Source organism: Meriones unguiculatus, chromosome 8 (assembly GCF_030254825.1).
Source record: "Meriones unguiculatus strain TT.TT164.6M chromosome 8, Bangor_MerUng_6.1, whole genome shotgun sequence".
Taxonomy (NCBI): domain Eukaryota; kingdom Metazoa; phylum Chordata; class Mammalia; order Rodentia; family Muridae; genus Meriones; species Meriones unguiculatus.
Window position 1 is genome coordinate 66061826 of NC_083356.1, and position 25056 is coordinate 66086881.

At 49.9% G+C, this 25056-nt stretch overlaps 4 protein-coding genes and 1 long non-coding RNA gene across 23 annotated transcripts; 3 read left to right on the plus strand and 2 right to left on the minus strand.

Annotated features, from left to right (window-relative positions):
• Positions 1 to 948: 948 nt before the first annotated feature.
• Tprn (taperin) lies at positions 949 to 8714 on the minus strand. 2 transcript variants are annotated; one of them, XM_021651138.2, is made up of 5 exons: positions 6757 to 8714; positions 1793 to 2027; positions 1599 to 1705; positions 1386 to 1485; positions 949 to 1275 (listed from the first exon to the last, which is right to left on the minus strand). In XM_021651138.2, exons 1-4 carry the CDS (start codon positions 8620 to 8622, stop codon positions 1423 to 1425), a joined length of 2271 nt encoding a protein of 756 aa, XP_021506813.1. In that variant the 5' UTR covers positions 8623 to 8714; the 3' UTR covers positions 949 to 1275; positions 1386 to 1422. The 2 variants fall into 2 exon arrangements, with proteins under 2 accessions (XP_021506813.1, XP_021506812.1); XM_021651137.1 differs by having other exon boundaries at positions 949 to 1485.
• LOC132655843 (uncharacterized) lies at positions 8662 to 10821 on the plus strand. Its single transcript, XR_009593734.1, has 2 exons — positions 8662 to 8795; positions 10185 to 10821. It is a non-coding gene; the product is annotated as an uncharacterized LOC132655843 (long non-coding RNA).
• Positions 10822 to 13385: 2564 nt separating this feature from the next.
• On the minus strand, positions 13386 to 14013 carry Tmem203 (transmembrane protein 203). The gene has a single exon (XM_021651113.2). It carries the CDS (start codon positions 14011 to 14013, stop codon positions 13603 to 13605), a length of 411 nt encoding a protein of 136 aa, XP_021506788.1. The 3' UTR covers positions 13386 to 13602.
• Positions 14014 to 14224: 211 nt separating this feature from the next.
• On the plus strand, positions 14225 to 22442 carry Ndor1 (NADPH dependent diflavin oxidoreductase 1). 18 transcript variants are annotated; one of them, XM_021651106.2, is made up of 14 exons: positions 14225 to 14478; positions 14731 to 14808; positions 17941 to 18038; positions 19335 to 19433; positions 19516 to 19617; positions 19732 to 19941; positions 20212 to 20333; positions 20418 to 20638; positions 20723 to 20830; positions 20950 to 21064; positions 21197 to 21346; positions 21437 to 21555; positions 21623 to 21717; positions 21821 to 22442. In XM_021651106.2, exons 1-14 carry the CDS (start codon positions 14344 to 14346, stop codon positions 21963 to 21965), a joined length of 1797 nt encoding a protein of 598 aa, XP_021506781.1. In that variant the 5' UTR covers positions 14225 to 14343; the 3' UTR covers positions 21966 to 22442. The 18 variants fall into 18 exon arrangements, 11 of the variants coding, with proteins under 11 accessions (XP_021506781.1, XP_021506782.1, XP_060245602.1 ...); XM_021651107.2 differs by having other exon boundaries at positions 21200 to 21346; XM_060389619.1 differs by having other exon boundaries at positions 20748 to 20830; positions 20961 to 21064.
• A 265-nt stretch (positions 22443 to 22707) lies between these two features.
• On the plus strand, positions 22708 to 24970 carry LOC132655963 (uncharacterized). The gene is given in 4 exon segments (XM_060390510.1): positions 22708 to 22711; positions 23212 to 23325; positions 23328 to 23498; positions 23501 to 24970. Coding segments are annotated over 4 exon segments (594 nt in total). The 3' UTR covers positions 23806 to 24970.
• The last annotated feature ends 86 nt before the right edge of the window (positions 24971 to 25056 follow it).

A 25056-nucleotide genomic window follows, 5' to 3' on the forward strand; every position in this document is an offset into this window, starting at 1 on the left:
TCATATAACATGTCCATTTCTTAGTACAAAGTTGTGTTTGGTCCAGTACATTGCTGCCGCTGCCAGGACCCATCTCCCAACCACATGTATTGCTTACTTCCTTTTTCCCTGTGCTCTACGGCCCAGCCCTTTCCCACAGCTTCTCAGGGCCAAGTTTGAAAGTATTTGTTAACAAGATCTAGAAAACAGGTGTGGTAGTTTACACCTATAATCCCAGCATTGAGGAACAAGGTTTACCTTAAGTTCAAAACCATACTGGTCTGCAGAGTAAGCTGTAGGCCAGCTTGGGATGCAATGTGAGACCCTTTCTTTAAGGAAAAAAAAAATTATCCATAAAGCTAGGCTTACATACAAAACACTCCACCTAAGCCCAGTCAAGCAATATATATATATCTGTTCTTAGGTGACAAGAAAAGACACTTGGATTCAGTGACAGTTTGTCCATATCTGTAAATAGCCCAGGCCTCTGAGAACACAATTTTCAAGCAGGCAGCACTGCGTCTTTCTACACTCTTGGGAATTCTCTGTTGCTATAGCCTTGTTACAGGTTCATGGTGAGGAGGTTTCCATATCAGACATGAGAAAACTCAAGAGTTGCACTTAACTCCATTCCTGTGCTGTATACAACTAGCTGTCTTACTAGGCTCCTGGCCCCATGGTGAATAGAGTCGTTTGCAACCCTCACTTTCCTCCCATCTGGCATCTAGGACCCTGGTCACAGAGTTCCAGACCCCAGAGATTAAGTCTAGCTCCCACTGTACTAGCTCTGAGGGAGAAAGTAACAGGCTTGGGGTTGGGAGAGAACAAGAGCAAGAGCCTGGACTAGCAAGACCTCAAGGTATGAGAACACCAGACAGAGGTCACCTTTTGCTTCTTTGCACACAGGTGCCCTAGTTAGGCCTCCACCTTGTTCTCAGATTGAGGGCTGTGTAAAGGAGGCAAGAGCAGCCTTATTATAGTGTTTATTGAGTCCAATATGGGGGGGGGGGAAACAACACCCTGTCATCTATCATGAAGGGTAGCTGAATTCCACCATAGGAGCATCATGGGCTGAGGGCAGGAGCTTGGGTAAAAACAAATAGCTAGGATGGTCTCTCACTCCTAACATTGGCCACTCCTCAGAGGGTAGGAGCTGAAAGTCAGGACAAACAGTACCCTGCAGCAAGATATGTTCAGGCCTCCACCTCATCACCGATGGGAAAGTATGGACAGGTGTCTGCCTGTCACGTAGGCAGTTCTCATCTGTTCTTCCTTGGAGTGAGATTCAGACCGGCCCTAAAGGCAGGAGGAGGCAACAGAGAGAGAAGGCAGAAAGAGCCAGATGGAAGGGGCACAGAATAGAGTAAGGGCTCCTGGGTATTGACTGGCTTCCAGGATCACCACACCTGGGCTAAGTCTTGGCCATCTTGACAGTTCCAGGGGTCAGAAATAGAGGGCTGGCTCGCTGCGGAAGTCGGAGAGATCATTCTGACTGGCAGGTGTGAGCTGAGAGAAAGAACAGAATAATACACTAAGGCTTAACCAGGCATCAACCTTTCCCCAAGCCAGTCAGCTTTTGGTGGTCTAGGTGTTCACCCCTGTACCCTCTACTGGCTTACCATGACTTCCTTTGGTGGGAGTTCTACCTCACTTGGAACCTGTACCAGTGTCTGCTCCTGCCACTTACTGAAGGCTATGGAATGCTTTGGAGTATAGCTGGATAGGCCTGTGGACCAAAGAGAATAGGCATGGATACCTGGAAATCTGGCCCAGGTTCCACTCCCAGGCTGCCCATCCCAACAGGTGGTGTTACCTGAGCTGCCATCTAGTAATTGGGGGCTCTCAGGTCCCACACTGCTTACAAATGTGGCCCGTGGCAGGAAAGGGGCAAAGGGCTTCTCTGAGTCAGGCCCCACTTCCTCTTCACCATCCTCTGCTCCTTCTTCCTCCTCCTCTTCTTCCTCCTCTGCCTCTCCCTGTGCCAGGGAGCTCTCAGAAGGGTATTCAAATGTTGTATGCAGACTCTTGTCATTGAAGGAGATCTTCATCTAGGAGTAAGAGCCATGTTAGCAGGGGTTCTATCACCCAGTTAAACAGAAATGCTAAGCAAGGAGAGAAGACCCTTCTACAAAGAGTTATAGACCCCACCTGTCCCACCCTCTGACTGCACAAGCTATCATACTGTCAAGGCCTGCTTAAGAGGCTAGCAGTGGTGGTACACATCTTTAATCCCAGCATTTAGGAGGCAGAGGCAGGCAGGTCTCTGAGTTTGAGGCCAGTCTGGTCTACAGAGTGAGTTCCAAGATGGACAGGGTTACAGAGAGAAACTGTCTCAAAAACAAAACAAAAAAAGGTGCTAGACACCACCCATTTTTTAGGCTAATGGGGAGTCACACTTCTGTTAGAGTCCAGTACCAACAATACCATCAGTGACGCCTAACTCCTGCCTACTGTGTACCTCTCATATTCAAGCAAATTCTCCCTTTTCTCCCAGGGGCTTGGTTCTGAGGGACAGAAAGCTGTGGGCAATGCTCTGTTATGATCCTCCTGTCTGCTACCTGGTCTGGGAGCCCCACCTCCACAGTTAATGCTGAGGTTCCCTAGCCCTCTTAACTGAGCTCAGCCTATTGGGTTGGTAATGAACATGAGCACTTGTCTGCAGCAGATGGGACAGTCTTGCTGGGCTCGAAATATTAAACTCTCAGGCACAGGATACCAACAGCCAGCTCAGGTTCCCCCTCTCCTCTTGGAAGGAGCCAGAGGCCCAGCAGGATAGAAGAGTAGCCTAACAGAAGGGTTGGTTGAGCCTGTCCTGAGGCAGCAAAATGACCCTGGCACAGGCCACAAAACACAGCCAGGGGAGGAGACCTAGGCTATGAACCAGCATCCTGTCCCCTCAACCAATGGCCACACTTGCCCACAGGGCTGTTAATACCCCTGAGCCCTCTGTCTGTTGAGAGATCCCCTGACCCAGGACCAGAGGAAAGGCCTCAGGAATCAGAACTCCTAGCTTTTCCTCAACCTGCTCAGAGACATCTATACTTTCAGGCCCTCCCTACTTTGGCCATCTGCACACATGAACATGCAGATGGGGAGACACCAGCCCCCTATCAGGCAAGACACAGATGTCCACTCCTGTCTTATAAATACATGCTGTACCTTGCTCTGACCTCAAGGCTATCTAGTCCTTGAAGACTAGATCCCACTGGAGACAAGAGAAGTGGAAGCAGAGGGATGTTATTACTTGGCTTTCCTGACTAACTTTATGAGACAGGTACCCTAGGGGGAACCCAGGACAGTATAAGGGCCTAACAGGCCTAGAAGCTTCTATACAAAAGCTGACCCTGGATGGAGTTCCTTGAGTCCCATCCCCCTACTATTGAGAATACAGAACCAGCTGCCAGGGCCCAGCTAGATTAGTATACCCTATTAGTCTGCATGACCAGTTCCCAGCAGGCAGGCTGAGGAGACAGACACATGTGAGTATGGTGCCTGGCACAACCCGGCCAGGCTGGGGGTGGGAAAGTGGCTCATAAGTCTGCCAGTTTCAGCTGGAGCTTACCACCCCCACCCCCAGTCATTTACTATACTCCCTTGTTTGCACTGCCAGACCAGTGTTCCTAGGCTGCCTTTCTCCTTCCAGCATATGTCAGTGGGTCAAATGGTAACTCATGTTTATGATCCCTTCCAGGGGTAAAGCCGCCAGGGCAGGTGGGGGAAGATATAGACAAGGATTGTCACTGTATATACCTGGTCACCAGTGCCTGGGGGACTACCCAGCACACCTAATAGGAAAGGCAGGTGGTGGAACCTCTGGGCTTTCACAGAGCTCTCATAGGGCCCTCAGTGACAGAACCTCCCAGCTTTTTATAGGGCCCCTTTGTTCTCCCTCAAGCTGTACTACCCATACATACCCAGCTTGGGTTACCAAAAGGTGTCTATCCCGGGACTCAAAGCCGGGAAAAATGTTCAACTGGCCAGGCCCTGTCCCCATTCCCTGTATACACTGGCTGGCTCCCATCCCCCATTTGGCCCCCAGCCAAAGTTCCCAAGGGTGACAAGACAATAGATCAGAACTACCCAGCTGGGATATCCACAGCTGCTTCCTCCTGAGGGCAGACCCTATACCAGTGAGATTTCATCAATAAGGGTCCAATCCTCTGGGGTCCCAGAGAAAGACCATCTAGGGGTCATTTATGAGAAGAGTTGGGTGAAAGAAATAGAACAAAAAGGAAAGTGGGCAAGAGGATATTCAAGCCAGCTTCAGCTAGGGGAGGCAGTTGCCGACCAGAGGAAGATGATGTTGCTGGGAAGAGGCAAAAGGATAAGACACCTTCAAGTGGAAGCCAGGCTGAGGGCCATAACTAGGTCACAGAAGTTAGGGTGGAGTTTACACGCCAGGGAGGTGGGAGCCCTGAGCCCTGAGGACACTAACTTGCTTGGGTGTGGCACAGAAACAGGAGATGGGAAAGAGGAAGAAGCAGATAGACAGGTAGGAGCCACTTGTGCTCCTAATCAGGGAGGGAAAGGTAAAAGGACATCCCTCTGATCAAGAAAACAGTGGGGGCTGGAAGGCTTCAACATCCTCCATCAGGGAAGAGAGGACCCTTTTCTCCCAATAGATAACCTAAATGTCATCTATTTAAATGTCATCTATTTAAATGTACCTCTCAAGAGACAATGGCAGTTTGAGGCAACCCTCACTATTCAGAGCAGGGCTGAATCCCTGTAAAGTCATGATTCATGATACCCTCTGTCAAACCGCCAGGCTATCCCACACCATGCCCTGCTGCCTAGAAGGCCCAAATGAAGAGCAGTTCTCACTTATACTCTAGAAAACCATCAGCATTGCCTTGGGGTCACCCAGTCATGGTGGGGAAGGGAAACAAAGTGTTGCCCCAAGATCCTCTGGGCCCACCTACTCCCACAAGAGGAAACAGTAGTCTGTCCCAGGCCAATGACTTGGGCTTCAGAAGGAGCACCCTGGTTTGGCTGGGGGGAGGGAGCCGGTAGGAGAAATGTCAGGGAAAGGACAAAGTACATGAGGGCCTCACCCTGAACACTGCTCTAAAGGTTGGGTGGTTTGGGCCCTGCCCCCTCCCATAGGCATTCTGTGTCTTGCTGGGGGCAGGGCAGCAACAGTTGTGCTGCTATGGAAAGCCCTGCTCAGGCTACTTGTCCATAATAAGCATCACCCATCTGGACTCCCAATTGTCTCAACTGGCCCAGACAGCCAGGCTGCTGGCCAGAGCCCTATCCCAGCCCCTACTATCCTTTAGGCCTTGCCCTGATTTTGTTCAGATCTGCATGAACCACCATACCTGGTGGTATTCCTGCCCTTCTCACTTTAACCCAGCCATGAGTGATTCTCATGGTTGTCTCTAGACAGTGGCAGGATAGCCAGGCTCTTAGTGGCAGCTTTTCAGTTTCAAAAAGAAGCCAAGTTCAAGGTGGAATAGTATCCTAGTCTAGGATCAGGGCTCTGAAAACAGGAACCTGAACTCAGCTCCTGTCCCAGGAGCTCCATGAACCTCCCAAGCCTCAGTTGCCTCATCTACATAGGGGTGCTTTCATGACTTCTACTTCTTGGATAAGCATGGAGATGGGCCACCTCACAGAGAAGCCAAGATCAGGATCAGGAAGCAGGGAGGGGAGGAGCAGAAAAGAGGGGGAAGGGGCCTGGATCAATCTGCTCCAGGGACTCAGGGTAAAGAGTACAGGGGAGAGTGGGAGAGACATCTCATGTAGCAAAAAAGTGTCCCTCACTTTTTTCTGAGTCCCACTCATCAGAATCCCCCAACAAAAATCACTGTGGACGTCTGACCTGGCAGATGGAATTGGCAGGAGAGATGATGCCAAGGCTAACTATGATAGGAAGCAAAAAGTGAGGAAAAAAAAAACAAAGAGTGAGAAGGTGGTATGGTTCATTACAAAAGGTCCCCCAAAAAAAACTGAGGCATAGGGTGGGGAGGGGTTTAACCTGGGTAAGCCTAAAGTTTAGCTGTTGTGGAGTAGACACAGCAGGTGCCATCTCCACAGAAGGGAAAGGTGCACCTCCCTGTACCAGCTGACTGAGAGTCATTGGAATGGTCTTGGAATTTGCCCCAGGGTACAAACACAGGCCCTGGAACAATCAGGAAGGATCTGAGGAACGCTTTCTTTGTGCCCAGACGGTTCTGAGCCACTGGCCAGAGCTAGCCAGGAAATATGGCTCATCCAGGCCAGCTTTGAGCCTCTAGGGGATTGTTCTTGAGTGTCTCTGCCCCAAGGCCTTCTTGACCAAGTCTGGCATGAAGCCTTGGGTTCAATCCATGCTTGCAAAAGGCAAAGGTTTGCCATACTCTGGTCCTGTATCTTCCAGGGTACTGATAACCCCCTCCAACTGGCTTATGAGCTGTGTGCCCAGACTGAACTCAAAGTGAGAAAGACCTGCAAAGAAATGACTGGCCTACTTCCTTCGAAGCCCTTTACATCTAAGCTCTGGATATCTGTCCAAGCCAAGCTCCATTGGAACATGCCACGCTACCCTCAAATCAAATGCCAGGCCAGAGCCAACAGGCCAGGCTGAAGCTTACCTTAGTTGGAACTACCCATTCCAAAGGGATGCAGGAGCTCTATATTACCTGGCCAGCTCTCCCAAATCTCTGAGGTAAACAGTAGGCTTTACAGCTGTCACAGCTCAACAAGGGCCCTGGACCTAGTACAATCACACAACCCAATTCTTCTGTGATTTATGTAGAAACAGTTCATGCCAGCAGCCCTCTCCTTAGCACTTACCTTTTTTCTTGAGGAGCCAGCTTTGATGAGGCAGGACTTTTGCAGGGCCAGGTAACCACCAATCACCTCAATCTCATGCACAGTGGGGTACCGTTTCTTTAGGGTGTTCTCCAGGGTAGTGTGGGGTCCTGAGAGGCTATCAGCACCCTGTTCCTCAGCCTCCTGTTGCTGGGACTGCCCATTGGTCTGACTTAAGTATGGCTCCTGAAGGGTCCCTGGCTTCCTCTTGGGCACTACTATGAAAGTGTTGCTGCCTCGGTTGGGGAGCTCTGAGGTGTGCCCAGGCCTGGCAAGGTGCAGGTGGTGCTGGGGAGGCACACCAACTGCTGAGGAGGACAGTTTGGCTTCTTGAAAGGCCTCCTCCTCTGAGTCTACTTCATCAATGAAGGTGACTGGAAGTCCTGGCCTCACAGGCTCCAGGCCATTCTTGGCCAAGCCAGGAACCCCCAGGCCCTCAGCCAAATCAGCTTCAACAGTGGTTGGTACAAATGGAGGTGAGGATGGTCTCTGCCACCTAACAGACCTGTCTGTGACAGAAGTGGCTGGCCTAGGGTAACCCCCCTCCCTAACTGCCCACTGCACCTCAGCAGCCAAGGGCTTCTTTTCTACGGCATGTGCACTATCCACTGTAGACACCAGCTGGGCTCCGAGGCCCTGGCTCTGACAGGCCCAGCCCACCTCCTGCTTCGGCTCCTCGGATTGACTCCCCTGCGAAGGATAGTTCCCAGGGGCCTTGCGCTTAGGGATCAACACGAAGGAGTTGCGGGAATTCACACGGAGGTTGGCCAGGGCCCTGGCCTGAAGGTCCCCAGTTGGGATAGTTTCCACATCTGGCTTTGGGGCTAGCCTTATTTCAAAGGAATCATTGGCGCTGGTAGCAGAGGAGACCCACTGGCGCTGGCTGGGAGTGGCACTGGCTGGTCTGGGCGTCGGGAGGGCAGGAAGTCCAACTGTAGTGGCACTTGGGGTCTCAGGGCTTGGGGGCGGGTGGAGGGAGGGTTTCCCTGACTCCACCTTTGGCTTCCAATTACCCGGCACAGGCGGAGAACCCGACAACCCATTGGCAGGGACGGCAGGGGACTCCTGGGTCATGGGTCCATGAGAAAGCGAGCAATTGACTGCACTGCGGGGCAGGCCTCGGGGATGGACAGTGAAAGAGTTGCTGCCGGTCTTCTGTAGGAAGTCGCTTCGCCGAGCCCTTGGACCTTCAGTGCCATCGGAGTGCGCAGGCTCGCAACAGGCGGAACGCTGACCCGTGCGCTGAGCAACGGGGACAGGTGAAATAGGGAGTGTGGACTGGCAGGGGAGCACAGGTGGGGCAGAAGCCAACGAACGATTGGTGGGAGCGCGCGTGGCAGTAGAAGCAGACGCCACGGGAGGCAGCGGTAGCGCAGGGCGGAAGCGCTCGGGGCTACCTCGGCGGCGGGGCGCCGCTGACGAATCGAACTTCTCCAGCAGGCGGCTGACACGGCCCGGCTGTGGCGCCTCATACACCACTACCTCGGCAGCGCGAATACTAGCAGCGGGCCGCACAGAGGGCGGGAAGCCAGGCGCTGACTCGATGATGAGGATGTTGTCGGCTCGGATGGTACGCACGCCCGGCACACGACAGTACAGCTCCAGCAGCTGCTGAGCCGGCCGCGCCCCGCGCCGCCGCTCCGATTCAAGTAGCATGAACGGGTTCTCGCTTAGCGGACCTAGACTCTCGGCCAGCACCAGCCGCTCGTTCGGCCCCTCCGACGCCGCTCCAGATCCCGGTCCTCCGCTCAGGACGGCCAGTTTAGCTCGCCTCCGCTCAAGGATCTCCCGCTTCCAGGCGGGCATCGCGGTGCGCGGCCCCATGTCGGGCCGCCCCAGGCCGTCCATACTGTGGACGCGGCCGGCAGCTGGACAGCACCGGCGGCCGCTCGCCGGACAGACTCCCAGGACCTGCCTTGGTACCCCGCCGTGCCACGCCCCCCTTGATAGCTGCCAATTGGGCAAGAGCGCTCGGAACCAAGGGCAGAACAGCCCACCTACAGCAAAAGCATACGGCTGAGGTGATTGGACAACATTCCCTTAGATACTCCCCCATGGCGTTCTCATTGGATTACAACCGTAACCGGCCAGTCCCTATTGGGGACGGTCCCTCGACTTGCTCTCCAGTAAGGCGCGGCTCAATGGCTGCTCCTTACTTCCGTCTCTGCGCTCTGGACCCCGCACCTTGGACCCATAGTTGCAGGAAGGCTGGTCTTAGTGTATCAGCTAGCGGACCCTTGCAACATATGTAACCTTGGCACAGTTCTGACTTTGCACTTAGCACTATAGATATTCTGACATCCACTCTATTTTCTTGGCAGAGAGCCCGGCGCCGGAGCCGGGAGGTCCTTGCTCCTGTGAACATAAGCTGCATGGACCTTCCACCTTCAGGGCCAGGCCCTGCTCCAATCTGGAGTCCTTGAACCTCCATGAGCAGGCAGACAAGGACCCCTTCTGGACCTAACTATGTTGCTTCTGAGATCCACCTAGGCATAAGATGATTTTTTTCGAGAATTTTGGTTTTGTAAATCCCAGACCTGTTGATTAGATCTATATGTGTGAATATCTGGCGCACAGCTTGCCGCCCATGGTCCTGCCAGGTATCCATGTGTAGGAGGCACCAAGAAGCAACCTCATTTCTAACACAAACAGGTTACACATAGAAACAGAGCCTCCTGTCATGCAGAGTACAAAAACTAGGGTAAAGGTGCTACTCACTCCTGTTGAACCCCCTAGCTCCAAGAATGCGTAGGGACTAGTGACTCTGAAGGGGCACAACCTCACAGTCAAGTCTTGAGGAAGTTTCTTTGGACAGAGCTGCGTAGTGCCCAATACATACCCTCCACAGCGTACACAGTAAGGCGAGTGCTTGGAGGCATTAGAAATTGGGAGCTACAAACCGTAGTCTGTTTTTCCTTTATCTGCCCCTATAGTTTACAGGCAGCTGAGGCCTGGCACTGCTGCCTCCCGTGCCATTTGCCTTCCAGTGACTCTGCTTCATGGAATATGGGTCTCTGCAAATACAGAAGCTTCAACCTAGAGTTGAAGAGTCTTTTTCAAATCACTTACTGTAGTGGGAGTTATGATACTGGGTAGTGGTGGGGCATATCTTTAATTCCAGCACTCGGGAAGCAGAGGTGAGTTCAAGGCCAGCCTGGTCTACAAAGTGAGTTTCAGGGCAACCTAAGGCTACACAGTAAAACCTTATCTCAAAAAAAGAAAGAAAGAGAAAGAAAGAGAAAGAAAGAAAGAAAGAGAGAGAGAAAGGAGGGAGGGAGGGAGGGAGGAAGGAAGAAAGAAAGAAAGAAGAAAGAAAGAAAGAAAGAAAGAAAGAAAGAAAGAAAGAAAGAAGAAAGAGAAAAAATTCAAACCCTCAGTTATATTAACATGTTGTTTTTTTTTAATCCCAGGGGAAATGAGCCTGCTTCAGACTGTTCACAGCAGCAGACTATTTGCCTCATGCAGGCTCTGAGAACATGCACTTTGCCAGCTGCAAATAATTTAATTCTGGGGACTCTGGAGAGGGAATAAATGCCAACGCTGAGATGGGTGGAGGCACTCCCAAAGAAGGCTACTGCTTCTCTCCCTGGCCCCTTCCCCATCAAGCTACTGCTGGTTCTTCCTGCTGTTGTGTTTGCTGTTGCTGGTTTGCTGGATAGCCTGATGATAAAGATTTGACTTGCTCAAAAGAAATATGTCTTCAAACAGCAGGAACTAGTCTGAAGAGACATGTGCCACCACCACCCCTTTTCAACTAACCTTTTTCTCCTACCTGGTGTTAGAAAGGATTAGGGTTGGAAAAGAGGTCTAAAAACCCAAATAAGATAGCTAAAAATAAGTATACCAACAATGTATTTACCCCTTGGCTCTATCGGGGATTGAACCTGCAGTTTTTATGCTGGACAAGCACTCTAACACTGAGTTATAGGCCCATCCCTCATCATTTTTCCAGAGGAAACTCAAGGCTTCTATACTCACACTTCCCAATTCCAAAATAAGACAGGAACACACAAAACAAAATCTAATAAATGTTGCAAGGAAAACCACTCCAAAGTTCAACTTGTGTCTTGCTTTGTCAAAAATTAGCCCAATCCCGAGCTGGAAACTTTTTTCTAGCTGGGGGCAAACCAGACGAGTCACCTCTTGACTCATATCCTCCTCAGTGTGTGACATGACTTAAGTATTTGTCCCCAGCAGAGGAGGCACAAGCTGCTGTGCCAGCTTGGCTGTTCTGCAAAGGGTCACACCAAGTTATTACCCTAGTGATTCTCAACAAGGACAGTTTTGTCACCAGGAAACTTTACAATGTCAGGACAAACTTGATTTCTATAAATGAAGGCTGCTACTGACATCCACCAAGTAAAGACCAGGCACACTACTAAATATCTTCCATCTCCAGAAGAGTCTCTTCTTCCTCTACAATAAAGAATGATCCAGGAGCTGATGAGATAGTTCAGTGTTAAGAACAGTTAAGAACATATGTTGCTCTGCAGAGGGCCTGGTTTTGGCTCCTAGCACCTGTATGGCTATAACTTGTTCCTGGGATCTGCAGGCCTGCGATGGAATGAAGAAAAGGCTTTTCTTCCACAGAACAGAGGAAAAATGATGCAAGCCCTTTTCCATTATCAATTGTATCCTTTTAAAATGCAAATGTACACTCATCCACACATAAACCTTTTTTTTTTTTTTTTTTTAAATAATGTAATTTGGTGCAGGTCTTTAATTTCAGCACTCAGGAGGCAGAGGCAGACAGACCTCTGTGAGTTCAAGGCCAGCCTGGTTAAAAAGGAGTTCCAGGACAGACAAAGCTACACAGAAAAACCCTGTCTTAAAAAAACAAAACAAAACAAACAACAAAAAATGTTCCAGCTCCAATAGCTAAGCATGCTGAAAAACTGTACTCTGCAGGGCACATCTGATCTGTCAACTATTAACCTTTGTTGGTATTCTTTTAGACTCATTCCTCTCCTTTCTTCCTTCATCCCCTCTCCTCCTCCACTTCTTCCTCTCTCTTGGCTTCCAGCCGTTTCCAATAATGACAACACAGTTTTGATCCTTCTGCCTCCACCCCACCCAAAATGAGATTACAGGTAAACACCCTACCAACAAGCTACATCCACATGTCCCTTTTCTTTTTTTCAGCCACTTCTGGAAATAGTGTGACATCTTGTGTTAAATCCTCTTAAAATATAAAACTTAGAGCCTATGAGATGGCTAAGCAGGTAGAGGCACTTGCAAGCAGACCAGACTACCTGAGTTTGCTCCCTGATATCACAAGGCTGTATGAATATGACATACATGCACCTGTATTCACAAACACACAATCACAGAAATAATTTTTAAATGTAAAAAACAACGTAGCTCTTTTGGTAGGATGCTTGCCTAAGCCAGACGTGGTGGTGCATGCCTTTAATCCTAGGACTTGGGAGGCAGAAGCAGGCCTCTATGAGTTCAAGGCCTGGTCTATCAAGTGAGTTCCAGACCAGCAAAGATTACATAGTGAGTTCCTGTTTCAGTACTAGTAGTGATGATGATGCTTGCCTAGTATGCATGATACCCTGAGTTTGATTCCCGGAATCACATAAAACTAGAACTCAATGGTCATCCCTGATTAAAAAAAGTAAAAACCACCTTCACACCTGGGCCATTAAAAAAAAAAAAAAAAAACAGGCCTCAGGCGATCATTTGTCACCTCAACTCTATAGAATGTCATCAGAGCTCACCAATGGCTATACACACATAAGTCAAGGCTCTGGTTTCAGGCACTACAAAATAGAGCCTGTTGTTTTCAGCTGGGGTGGATAGTGGTGTAAATTATCCATCTCCTAAACCAAGAAACAGGCACTTTCTAAAAACAGTCCAAAACCCATTGTGCTCCAGCCACATGTTCTGGTGCACTAATAACCTGAACCCTGTGACCAGCTGTCCACAAGGCCAGGAGCATCTTAGCATCCACCTTACTCAAACATTGAGATGCCTAGATATATATTGATTTCAAGAAACATTCTTTTCCATCTCAGCAAATGGTCTCATTTCCCACATGAGTGACATAAAATCAAAGACTACAGACCAATCAACTCAAGATGTTCACAGTCTCTTATGTGTAGCTATCTATTTTCATGAGCATGTGAGGGCCTGTTCCTGTCTTTTGTCCCTTATCAGATCTGTCTGTCTCAGGTGTACTAATGTTGCCTGCCAGAAGGTGGTGGGAAAGTCCGTGAAACTGCAATCTGTTGGGACAGGAAATCAAGCAATGTCTTGAGACCAGAGTTGTTTCCTCCCACCCCCTCAGGTGACAGATACCCACACAAGGTCCTATTCATGCCTTTTTTTTTTTTTTTTTTTCTGTCAACAGTCTGCGATGGAATGAAAAAAGGGCTATTCTTTCCCAGAACAGAGAAAAAGTGATGCAAACCCTTTTGCATTATCAATTGTATAAAGAAGTCTGGCCTGGACAGATGGAGGGGTAAGCTGAGGTCAACACTGCTGAGTGAACAAACTGATTTATACAGGGGTACATCACCATAAGAGTCACAGCCTATCAGGATATTTTACTTATATGCAATTTCCAAGTGTCAGAAAAGTTCAGCATTGCTTGGCAACTCAGAGCATGACTAACAGAAAATAAATTTTAATAATCGAAGCTTCACTTTTAAGTTTTGCTGAGGAAACAATCTTAGATATAAGAAAAAGTGGACAGTAAGCTGGGAACAAGTAGACACTGATTTCTGACCAAAGCTCCACCAGTGTAGCGCCAAGTAGCGTCTGGACTTGAAGGTCCAGGACTCCAGCTGCGCGCAATGCTCCATTTCCAACCTCTGCAAGAGGCTAATTGACACGACAAGCCCGGATCATGAGCAGCTGCAAGAGAATGAAAACCGGAGATGTAATCAGGCCGAACCAGAGCTCTCGGGTCTGCTCCACTAGCTTCTGGCACAACAGCATCTCAAAGACAAACTTGAGGCTAAGGACGGTGAGAACCCAGAAGAGACGCAATACAGCCAGTCGCTTCTCTCCGTCTTGGAAGAGACGAACGGATACGATGGTGGTGAAGTAGGTGCTGAGCCCATCAGCAGCGAAAAAGGGTACAAATACGTTCCACCAGGAGAGGCCCGGGGCCAAGCCATCCACTCGCAATGCCAACAGCACGGAGAACACCAACAGGGCCAGCAGGTGCACGAAGATCTCGAAGGTGGCGAAGCCCAGCCACTGCACCAGTTCCCGCAGTGAGAATAACATCGCGCCTGTTTAATACCCGCCGGAGTCCGGCCAACGGTGCCCCGTACCGGGCCGTGACCGCTTCGTCCGCGGGCCTGGCTACCGCCTGCTGTCGCTGCTGCACAAGCGAGGCAGCAAGCAGCCCAGCCTGGCGGGAACCCCGACACCGGGGCTGCGCAGGCCTCGGAACCCGAACCTTGACCCGGAAGCGGATGCCAGCAGAAGCCCGCGACGTCTAAGTGCTATCCTCGCCCCTTCCCCTCTGGCGCAGCCTAAACACATCATTTCCTGTTGACAGCGGAAAAGGGAAGTTAGTGGGGGGAGGTGCGGTTGTGGCCGGCGTTTGGGATAATGCCCGCTCCACAGCTCTTGGTGCTTTTCGGCAGCCAGACTGGCACAGCCCAGGATGAGGCGGAGAGGCTGGGCCGTGAGGCTTGGCGCCGGCGGCTAGATTGCCGCGTGCAGGCGCTGGACTCTTATTCCGTGGTGAGGCTCAAGCACTACTGCGGAGACCCTCCACCGGACCTCATGTCCACCGAAGGAGGATGTTTGAGTGAGGCCTTTTAGCCCAGCCGGATTTAGAATAAAGGGAGGCTTGGCCCTAGGCCTCAGCCTGAGAAAGGGAAGGCCTGGTGGCCACTGGGAACAACTCTGTATAAACACTGTAGGTGACAGGCAGTGGGCGGTACGGGGGCGGGGGTACAGAGATCTTACACCTACTTGTGTCTTGTCCTTGAGGCGAATCTTATTAGGGAGCCCCTGGTGATATTTGTATGTGCGACCACAGGCCAAGGAGACCCTCCTGACAACATGAAGGTAAGGCTGGCCTGATGTGTACCCTCGCCCGTTTTCATTGCTATGAGAGGCCCAAGGTGCACAGGAAATTGCTACCCTTCAAAGCATGTTGTGTGTGAGGGAGATTCTTTGAGTAGATCTGGGGAGAGAAAAAGCTCTTAATACCCATTCAATAGCCAGGTGCAGTGGTGCACACCTGTAATCCCAGCACTTAGGGAGGCAGAGGCAGGCGGATCTCTGTGATTTTGAGGACAGCCTGGTCTACATAGTCCAGGGCAGCCGAGGCTACACAGAGAAACACTGACTCGAAAGATAAAATAGCCTTGATTTCTATGTTTAGTCATTTTGTTTGTTTCCCAGACCTGCGTAGGAATTTGGTCTGAGTAATGTTCAAGATTTGTAATACTCAGAAAACATTTTTTAATTTTTTTTTTCCCCCTCAAGCACATATATTTCTGGCACCATGTGGAACACAGTAGCCACATTTCTCCTTCGTGGAGCTCAGTGGTAAAACCCATAGGTGTAGTGGTCAATTACCAGGAGATACCTGAAGCTAGGGAAAGTTCCAGATGTTCTGGGGTCGTGGAATGGGACACAATTTTTTGGAAGGAAGAAGCACACCTTTAATTCTAGCACTTTGGAGGCAGAGGCAGATGAAGCTCTGTGACTTCCAGGTTACCCAGGGCTACATGGTGAGACCCTGTCTCCCAAATAAATTAATAAAAGGGAGGGGTGGGTAGTTGCGAGAAGCAACCTGGGTGAAGGGCAGATATTTGAGATTCCAAAGCCAGAGACTGTACTGTCAGAAAAGGGGAAGAAAGAAAAGTTCATTCAGAAAACCTGGGTGGCCACACTGCCTCACATGGGTTTAAGATGAAAGCTATCGAAACTATGGAAGTAGCATGGTAGTACTTGAAAGGTAGCAAGACCACTACCTGTCTGAAGGTGGCAAGAATAATACTAGAGAATGCACCGCCACAAACAAGAGGTACGCAAGAGATGTGAGCTGGTTGGTGGCACGAGGCAGAATAAAGCAGGCACATTTCAGAGAAGCCAGAAAAATAGAGTCAGCAGGATGTGTGATCAAAGGAATCTAAAAGATGGCAGAATCACAACACAAGAAAATGTGATACACAGTAAATACACACCTGGACCTGGGTTGCAGGTGCTAGAGGATACCCAGAGAAGCTACAGTTAGCTGTGTAGTACCTAGGAAGGTCCTGGCATGAGTCACTATTGAAGCAGCCAAATAAAATTTTGAAAAACCAAAGCCCCTATTCCAGGACTGCCATCTAGCATGATCAGGATCAAACAAAAGGTGTTCCCCTTTTCCAAGGCCGATGATAAGGTGGGAGGCTTAAGAGGTGTCCTTAACGATCAATCATTAAGGAGAACAGTCTATGTGGGGCAGGCACTGTAATCGCCAGCACTAGAAAAGGTGAAATAGGATCAGTTCAGGCTACCCTCACCTACATGACAAATGTCTCAAAAGTTAAAAAAAAAAAAAAAAAAAAGAAAGAAAAAATGCCAAATATGGTGGTTATACACCTGTAATCTTGGCATTCCAGAAGTTGAAACTGAAGGACCATGAGTTTGAGGCTAGCCTCAAAGTAGTCTCAAACAAAACCAAGTGTTAAAAATAAACAGTTCAATTAAAACCAACTAAGAAAAGGACAAGGAGGTAAAGAAATAGAGATCTCTCTCAGGTCTCAGGTGTGCTGGTCTGTGGACAGATAAGATGTCCAGCACCTGCCATGTAGGAACAGTAGTCAGTTACTGTCTCCTCAATCACAACAGGAACTGGAGTCCTTTGAAGAAGCTGCAGACCCAGCACCACAAAATACGTGCAGGGGCATGGCTCCTCATGTCTGTCTGCTGGACAGGAAAGCCTTAGCTTTGTCCTCTTTATCGTGGTCCTCTTTAAAACACCTTGGAATATAGGAAAAGATCCAATAACTGGGTCTCTGCTTATCCCCTGCTTGTGAAACCCACTGAGTGACAGACATGTCCCAGAGCTTTTCTATCAGCTTCATAAGTACAAATAGGTGTCTCTCACTCATACTCAGAATATGAATGAGTGAATATGTCTGCTGGAGTGAAGACTCCCGTGAAAGGGAAAGACAAACAGAATTCAGAATACAGAATAGGTGCAGCATTCCTGGGCTGAGGCTAGTACCAAAGTAAGGCAGACAGGTGGGGAAGCAGGAAAAGCTCTTCAAAGGGTTGGAAGAGATAACTGAGAAGTTCTCCCAAGAACTATAACAAAAAAACAAATTGGAAAGTGGAAGAAAAAAATAACTTAAAGATCATCCAGGAGTGAGAGAATGAAGAAGGTGTAGGCAGGAAGTTATTAAGGACAGTAACAATATCACAGAGCTGTGCAGGTAGCACCCACCTTTGATCCCAGCACTTGGGAAGCAGAGGCAGACAGATCTCTGTGAGTTTGAAGCCAGCCTGGTCTACAGAGCGGGTTCCAGGACAGCCAAAGCTAAACAGAGAAACTCTGTCTCAAAAAACAAACAAAAGCAAAAAAAAAAAAAAAATAATGTCACAGACAAGATTGCAGCCTGAGACAGTGATCATGTGTTTGTAAAGAGGCACTCACACAGTGTGGGTTTAACTTTGGGGATAAACAACGTGGCCTGATGGCGATGGGACAGAGGGCAACAAACTGGAAAAGGTCAGTATAAATCCAGAGTTTGCATGAATCAGTGAGTTGATATCTTCAGAGAGTCAGGGCACAGCCCATCTCCCTTTTTCACCCAGAGGACTTCAGTCAGAACCTCTATCTGGTCCATCCCTTCTGGTGGGTGGTAAATTAATCACCCATTAGACCAGGGTAGGAATAGTGTATTGAGTGTACTGCAAGTGGGCACCAGGCTGTCTTAAAAACTAAGTTCTGCCTGTAACACAGGGCATTGATATACCGGTCTTTATTTATGAGAACTACTTACACAGGATAACTTATCTTTGTGTACAGGTTCTGGTCTGTAATTTGTACCATGCAAAGGAGAGATGTCCATATTGGCCAAAGTACAGTTCAGGGCTCTAATGGTCTTTCTTCTACACCATCCTCTCCCTGCTGGGGCCTCAGACAGACAGACAGAAAATTTGCCTGACCTGAGGTTCTAACACAGTTTCCTTTGACTACAGAACTTCTGGAGGTTCATATTCCGGAAGAGCCTGCTGTCCACTTCCCTCTGTCAAATGGATTTTGCTGTCCTAGGCCTCGGGGACTCTTCATATGCCAAGTAAGTAGGGGTGGACTTGCTAGCCACACAGAGACAGTTATTTAGATGAAAGCAAGAAATGAGACAGGCAGCCAAGCCCCTAGGTGCCCATCCACTATAGACCCTGTGGACTGTGTTGACTGATCAACCTTCTCCACAGATAACTCCCTAATTTTTGTAAGGACTTGACGCAGAGGAGGTCACTGTTGGGGAAGGAACAGAATAGTAGAGTACCACCATGGAATACAGGACATGATGAGGCTCAGAGCAGCCTTATGTTACAGCATTGCGTTACAACACGTGATGAAGTTCAGCAACACCCAATCTGTCCCTTTTCCTCACTAGGTTCAAAACATACTATAAAGTATTGACAACTTGAACAATGAGGTGGACAGCTTATTAGGCTCATGGGTTTCCACTTTCAGGTTTTTTGTGCACAACTGTATCCACAAGCAGTGCTGTTAGCATCATTCACTTCAAGGGATGATAGTAAGGGATTTCTGCTCAGAGGTACAACTAAATAGCTGATACCTAAGACAATAGTACTTGTGCTTTCTGTTTGCCATGGGGCCCAGTGTCATCTGGTTTTGAGAATCCTGAGAAGTTGTGTACATGGTTCTTAATTACTTTAGATAAAAATTGATCAGAGAAAGGAATTTGAGTGTGGTGGCTCGCCCACTTGTAGTCCCAGCACTCAGAAGACTAAGATATGAGGATTGCCAGAAACTGTAGAGTGAGACCCTCTCTCTAAACCAAAAAGAATAGAAAATAAGAAGATGGCGGTGGTGTGGCCTTGCTCTGCTGGAGATTTTGCTCACTGGTAGTGGATGTGCAGAACAGGTGGGAGGGAGTCCGACTATGGATGTGGTTCCCAAAAGATCAAGCTTGTAATAAGGACCAGTGAGTCTTTACAGACCAAAGAAAGGAAATCCTCTTACCGGAAAATATGGTTATCTGTGTGTGTGGGCGCACACACACACACACAGTAAACAATGGTAACTTTGGAGCCCTAGCCAGGGAATCCAGGACCTTGGTTACTTTAGTGATGTGGGTTGATAAATAAAATGAGACTATCCTCTACATGGCACCTTCTTGAGATCAGGGGACCTACCATTTGTTGTCCTAGTTGTTACTCCAATCTCATTCCCTGCATGCTGAAGCCCCGTCTCCTCCTAGAATGCTGCCAGTCTGCACCACTGAGGAAGTAACCCTTGAGGGAAGCCCTGTACTGTTTTACTCTGCCCAAGAGGTTGGTTAAACTACCACTCCTCACTGTTGTTTCTCCCAGACCCTGGGCCTGCCTTGCTATCTCCACAGGTTCAACTTTGTGGCCAAGAAGCTACATCGCCGGCTGCTGCAGCTAGGGGGCAACGCCCTTCTTCCCCCATGTCTAGGTGATGACCAGCATGAACTGGGGTAAGTGTTGGTGTCAGTGTCCCACTGTGGCACCCCATCTTGGCTCTGGCCAACAGAGTTCAGTGCCTATGCTCTCTTCTAGGCCTGATGCTGCCATTGACCCTTGGTCGAGAGACCTTTGGGAGAAGATAATGGGTCTTTACCCAGTACCCCTCGACTTTCCTGAGATCCCTCCTGGAGTCCCGTGAGTCTGAACTTTGGGTGTATGACTACCAAGGGCCTTCGAGCTGGTTTACTCCACCCCACCCTCGGTATGGTTGAGTAGCCCCTGCACAACTGATATTTCCACTCTCCACAGCTTACCCTCCAGGTACATCTTCGAGATTCTTCAGGATGTCACCAGTATAGGGGCTGAGGAGCTGAACATAACCAGTTCAGCCCCTCAGGGACCCCCATCAGAGTTACAGCCCTTCCTAGCACCTGTGGTCACCAACCAGAGGGTCACTGGCCCTCGACATTTCCAGGATGTTCGGCTAATTGAGTTTGACATTACAGACTCGAATATCAGGTGAGGGTCCAAAGCCCTCAAGCAGTCTGGCAGGGTGCCGATGTGGTCAGGAAAAAAGTAGGTAGGGGTTCAGAAGGCTCTGCCAAAGCCAAGTACTGGGCATCTTAGCAGCTCAGAGATCTCTGCCTACAGACATCCAGCCCTCTGTGAATATGCACTTTATTTAGTCTCTTTAGTCCCCTCATCCTCCTGCAAAGTACACATTCCTTCCCCTCAGCTCCTTTGTTCTTCCTACACCATTCCCACCTCTCTGGTGACTTTTCTGTACAGTTTTGCTGCTGGTGATGTCGTATTAATTCTACCCTCTAACTCAGAGGCCCACACCCAACAGTTCTGTCAAGTACTATGCCTGGACCCCAATCAGATTTTCATGCTTAAACCACGGGAGCCCGGTGAGTATAGGAGATGCACCACTTCTGAACTCTAAAGCACCACCTGATGTTCCTGACCGCCAAATCTCCATGCCATTACTGCAGGTGTCCCTGGCCCACCAGGGCTGCCTCAACCCTGCACTGTGTGGCATCTTGTGTCACAGTACTTGGACATTGCCAGCGTACCCCGCCGTTCCTTCTTTGAGCTCTTGGCTTGTCTCTCCCCACATGTGCTGGAACGGGAGAAGCTGCTAGAATTCAGCTCTGCCAGAGGTCAGGAAGAGCTCTGGGAGTACTGTAATCGACCCCGCAGGACCATCTTGGAGGTAGGCTAGTGAGCAGGCAAGTAGGTAATGGACCCCTGAGCTGTATATGCACACCACCACCATTATAAGACTCTCTCTATCCAGGTACTGTGTGACTTTCCCAACACAGCAGGTGCCATTCCTCCAGACTACCTTTTGGACCTCATCCCTCGGATCCGACCACGGGCCTTCTCCATTGCTTCCTCCTTACTGGTGAGGGACTCTTTGAGTATGACAGAAGATGGGCTGTGGGAAAGCTGGAACTGTCCCTGGATGGGATTAGTAGAAGGCAGGAGTGGTTCAGCAGGGCAGGGCCTTCACTGTGTCCTTAGGCTCATCCCAGGAGGCTACAGATCCTTGTGGCTGTGGTAGAGTACAAGACTCGTCTCAAGGATCCCCGCCGTGGCCTCTGCTCCTCTTGGCTAGCATCCCTAGATCCTGGGCAAGGTAATCCATATTTTGAGGGGTGGAAGAGACTGTAGCCTCAAACTTTTATCTTCCCCTGTTCCTCCTGCTCAAGCCCCAGTGAGTGCCTCAGCCTTGTCTTTTGATCTCCTCTATGTCCTCTCCCTCTTTCAGCAGGACCTGTCCGGGTGCCTCTGTGGGTGAGGCCTGGGAGCCTAGTGTTCCCAAAAACACTAGACACACCCATTATCATGGTGGGGCCTGGAACTGGTGTGGCCCCCTTTCGAGCAGCCATTCAAGAGCGAGTGGCCCATGGCCAGACTGGTGAGTATAGGAGTCCCAGGGCAGTATGACCACTGAGACTGGTCTGGCTGAATCCTTGCATCCAGATGGAGGACACCCTCTCTACCCCAGGAAATTTCTTGTTCTTTGGCTGTCGCCAGCGGGATCAGGATTTTTACTGGCAGACTGAGTGGCAGGAGCTAGAGAAGAAGGGCTGCCTGACACTGGTTACAGCCTTCTCCCGGGAACAGGTGAGTATACTCAAGTTAGGTGGGGCGGGAGCTGGGATGGCTGAGACTCAGCCCCTGCCACCCACAGGAGCAGAAGGTGCATGTGCAGCACCGGCTCCGAGAGCTGGGGCCGCTTGTCTGGGAACTTCTGGATCTCCGAGGTGCCTACTTCTACCTAGCAGGGTGAGGCAACTTGGGAATGTAGAGGAGTGGACCAGATTTCAGAGATGGGGAATGGGGGTTCGGTTCCCAGGGTCACTGAGCTTTCTGAGGCCTGCCCCTCCAGCAATGCTAAGTGTATGCCTACGGACGTTGCCGAAGCCCTGATATCCATTTTTCAAGAAGAAGGAAAACTCTCCAACGCCGATGCAGCTGCCTACCTTGCCAGGCTCCAGCACACATTGCGCTTCCAGACTGAGACCTGGGCCTGAGGAGCCACTTGCTAGCTCACACCCACACTAGGAGCTGCACTGGAGAGCCTACTAAAGTCTAGAGGGCCCCTTTGTCAGGCCCTGTTTGTCTCTGATCCCAGAACACTTGTTAAGACACATGGTATAGCTTTTTGGTTCCAGCTGACCTTGTGGGCTCTCCCTACATACAGGCAAACTTGGGGATACCCAGAGTCTCACACTTAGCCCAACCCCAGTGCAGCCTGCACTCCTGGCTTCCTCAGTCCCTTCATTCTGCCCCAGATCTGCACTATGGACCATAACACCAAGGGCCTGCTAAACTTTCCAAGGAGCATGGAACCCTATGATAACTAACCTAATGCTATTTCCATTCATCCTGTGTACCTGTGCTCAGGTGATAGGCCTCCAGGGGTCAAGTCTCCTGAGCACTGAGAATGGGCAAATTGGTTTGCTTCAGGTCCATAAACATCTTCCATAAACTGTGTGGGTAGCTGCTCACTTCTGCTTTCTTGCTTCTCTTAGATTTGAAGGTGGTGGGTGGAACATGGATTATCTGCATCTGCTAACAGCTCAGCCAAGCTAGTCCCCTTCTCTGAATCCCACACAGCTGAGCCAAGCTCGTGGTCTTCTGATGGCCAAACAGAGGGCCCAGAGTGGTCTTGAGAAGTTTCAGCCAAGAGCAAGAACACGCTATTTTTTTTTCCTTCTCAAAGAGCTGGAAGAATGAGTAGGTGGAGGGGGTGTGATATGAGTTGCCCGGCCCATGGGCAAGGCCCTTAGGCCTGGAAATAGAAACCCTGTTGGAGGAGTCAGACAGGTCCAGAGACAGCTGGAAGCCAAGGAACCTCTGTTGTGTCCGTCACCTGCTAGAACAGGGACCAGACCTGGCCAACACTGCTCTTAGGCCTGAGATATCAGGAGATGACATGCTGCAGGGACCCTAGTGAAGTTTACTTCCAGTAGGGTCAGAAAGCTGAAAGGTGTATCTGAAGGTCTGTGCTCCAGTGAGTGGATGGAGGCCAAACTCTGCCTGGTCCTGAGGGCCACACTAACCTTCACACCTGAGACAATTCCCGCTGTCACCCTGGAATTGAAATCTACCCATCCTGACTTATGTTCTGGTGGCTCTACTCTGAGGCTTAATGGCAACAGCTCTAGGCCCACTAGTTCACCTTGTGCTTCTCTGGGTCCTGCGCTCTTGGACCCACTTTGCCAGCTGCCAGCAGATGTAGAGGCCCCTCAGTGTGCCAGAACTCCAGACAGTAAGCTGAAACTGGGGCCAAAGACCCAAATGTGGAGGAACAGGAAAAGGGTGAGGAACAGCCAGAGGAGGAAGAGGAAGAATGCTGTATCTGCACTGAGCCTTGTGGGTCTGGTGAGCACTACTGTCCCTGCTGAACTGTGGTCACAGTCTCTATGTGGGCTGCATGTACCAGCTGTTAGGCATGACCCCAAGAGCTGACCTGGGCTATGTGTGCTATCCACTGTGTCATCTGACACCCATGCTAGAGTGGAAGATCTGTCAGCTGCAGGAGGAACTGCTTCGAGCTGATGGACTCCAGTACTCATTGCCTACTGCATTCACCACACCCCTGAGCCTGGGCCCTGGGAGTCCTTAGAGCACCAGTACTGAATGTGCTTCCTGGCAGGGCCTGTGGGGGAACAGAGTTGTCTCCCCTTCCTGCCCTGCCCTCCCAGGCTAGGTATCTGGCTGTGGACATTGCAGGAACATGGTACTTGTGCCTGGTGCCTGTCACTGGTGAGTCTGCTGGCACTTGAACTGCTGGGGCTGGTACTCATTTTCATGCCACCGATTTTACTAGGGGTGCTCTTCATGCTCCTAGACCATTCCAGCCACTGAACAGGGCCCAGGATGTTGGCCAAGCTTTGAAGGCCATGCTCAGATCTGCTAATCACCAATACCAAGACCAGATCTGCCCAAGAGCCTGAGCCAGCCAGAGTGCTTACACACCCCTGTAGTCCAGATACAATCTAAAGCTGAGGATGGCCTCTGAAGGACACTGGCTCAGAAGGAAGGATAGTGAATAGAATCCCATGTGCTTACCATGGACAGGCACTTCACTGGCCACAGGCAGAAGCAGGGCCATCCACCAGCTCCTGTGATCCAGCTGTTTAGGATGGACACAAATGTGAACAGAGGTCTAGCAGTGATTCCTGGGAGAAGGCAAGGGCTACAGGAACTCTCACCTGGTCCGAACAAGTTGGTGGTGGTCCCTGAAGGCCACAATAGCAAGAGAGGTCTGCACTACACAAACCCAGCCTTCAACAGCTCTTCACCCAAAGTAAGATAGCCTCACTGGAAAGAGTAGCCCAGAGCAGCTGGGCTTTCTACTGCAAGGGCCAAGGACCAATCTAGACCTTGAAGCCTGCAAATGCCCAAGGTCCAGCTCTGTTCCTAACTGACCATACAATCATGTCACTGGACCAGGAATCCTCACTTGGGAGATGCAGACAATAAGGCCCCTCATGATTTATTGGTGACACATGTAAGGTGGGATGCTTTAGACTGAGTGCTCTAACCAGCATAAGAAAGGCTCTCAAACACTGACTGACACTGTCATTACCACAGTCATCTTCATTATTACTCCATCTCTGCCATCCAGGCAACTCTCCTCACAGCCCTTCAGTGATACCTGTTCCACTCAGGCAGACCAGTGCCATACAAGAGATCATAGGGTCCTTGTCCTTGCCTTGATTTTAGCCAACTGTGAGTCTCTACTCATGCTGTCCAAAGGCCATTTCTACACATTCTCAGCCAGAGGAAATTTGGTTTTGTTTTTTTGTATTTTAAATAGGATCTCACTGTAACACATGCTGACCTCATAATCCTTCTGCCTTAGCTTGCTGGAACTACCAGTGAGCATCACCACACACAGCTGAAGGTTTTGTCTGCCTAGGTGAGCCACAGACTCATGTGCTACATATTACATTATGTTCACAGCCAGTCCCAAGCCAGTTCATGCTTGGCCCAGCTTGGCCCTCAATAAGCAGAGCAGGCCAACCTTGAATGGAGCTGGGTTGCCCTCTGGCAGTTCCTGCTTAATTAGATCCTGTTTGGACTACAGCAGTGAGAGCCTACCCTAGATCTGCA

Excerpts from the sequence above, each read along its gene's own strand:
- Tprn (XM_021651138.2), bottom strand. The coding sequence starts at position 8,622 with ATGGACGGCCTGGGGCGGCCCGACATGGGGCCGCGCACCGCGATGCCC. Across the intron at positions 1,706-1,792 it reads ATTACTAGATGGCAGCTCAG|GCCTATCCAGCTATACTCCA; the intron begins GTAACACCACCT and ends TTTGGTCCACAG. Across the intron at positions 1,486-1,598 it reads TCCCACCAAAGGAAGTCATG|CTCACACCTGCCAGTCAGAA; the intron begins GTAAGCCAGTAG and ends TCTTTCTCTCAG.
- Tmem203 (XM_021651113.2), bottom strand. The coding sequence starts at position 14,013 with ATGTTATTCTCACTGCGGGAACTGGTGCAGTGGCTGGGCTTCGCCACC.
- Ndor1 (XM_021651106.2), top strand. The coding sequence starts at position 14,344 with ATGCCCGCTCCACAGCTCTTGGTGCTTTTCGGCAGCCAGACTGGCACA. Across the intron at positions 20,639-20,722 it reads CCCGCAGGACCATCTTGGAG|GTACTGTGTGACTTTCCCAA; the intron begins GTAGGCTAGTGA and ends CTCTCTATCCAG. Across the intron at positions 21,556-21,622 it reads CAGCCTTCTCCCGGGAACAG|GAGCAGAAGGTGCATGTGCA; the intron begins GTGAGTATACTC and ends TGCCACCCACAG.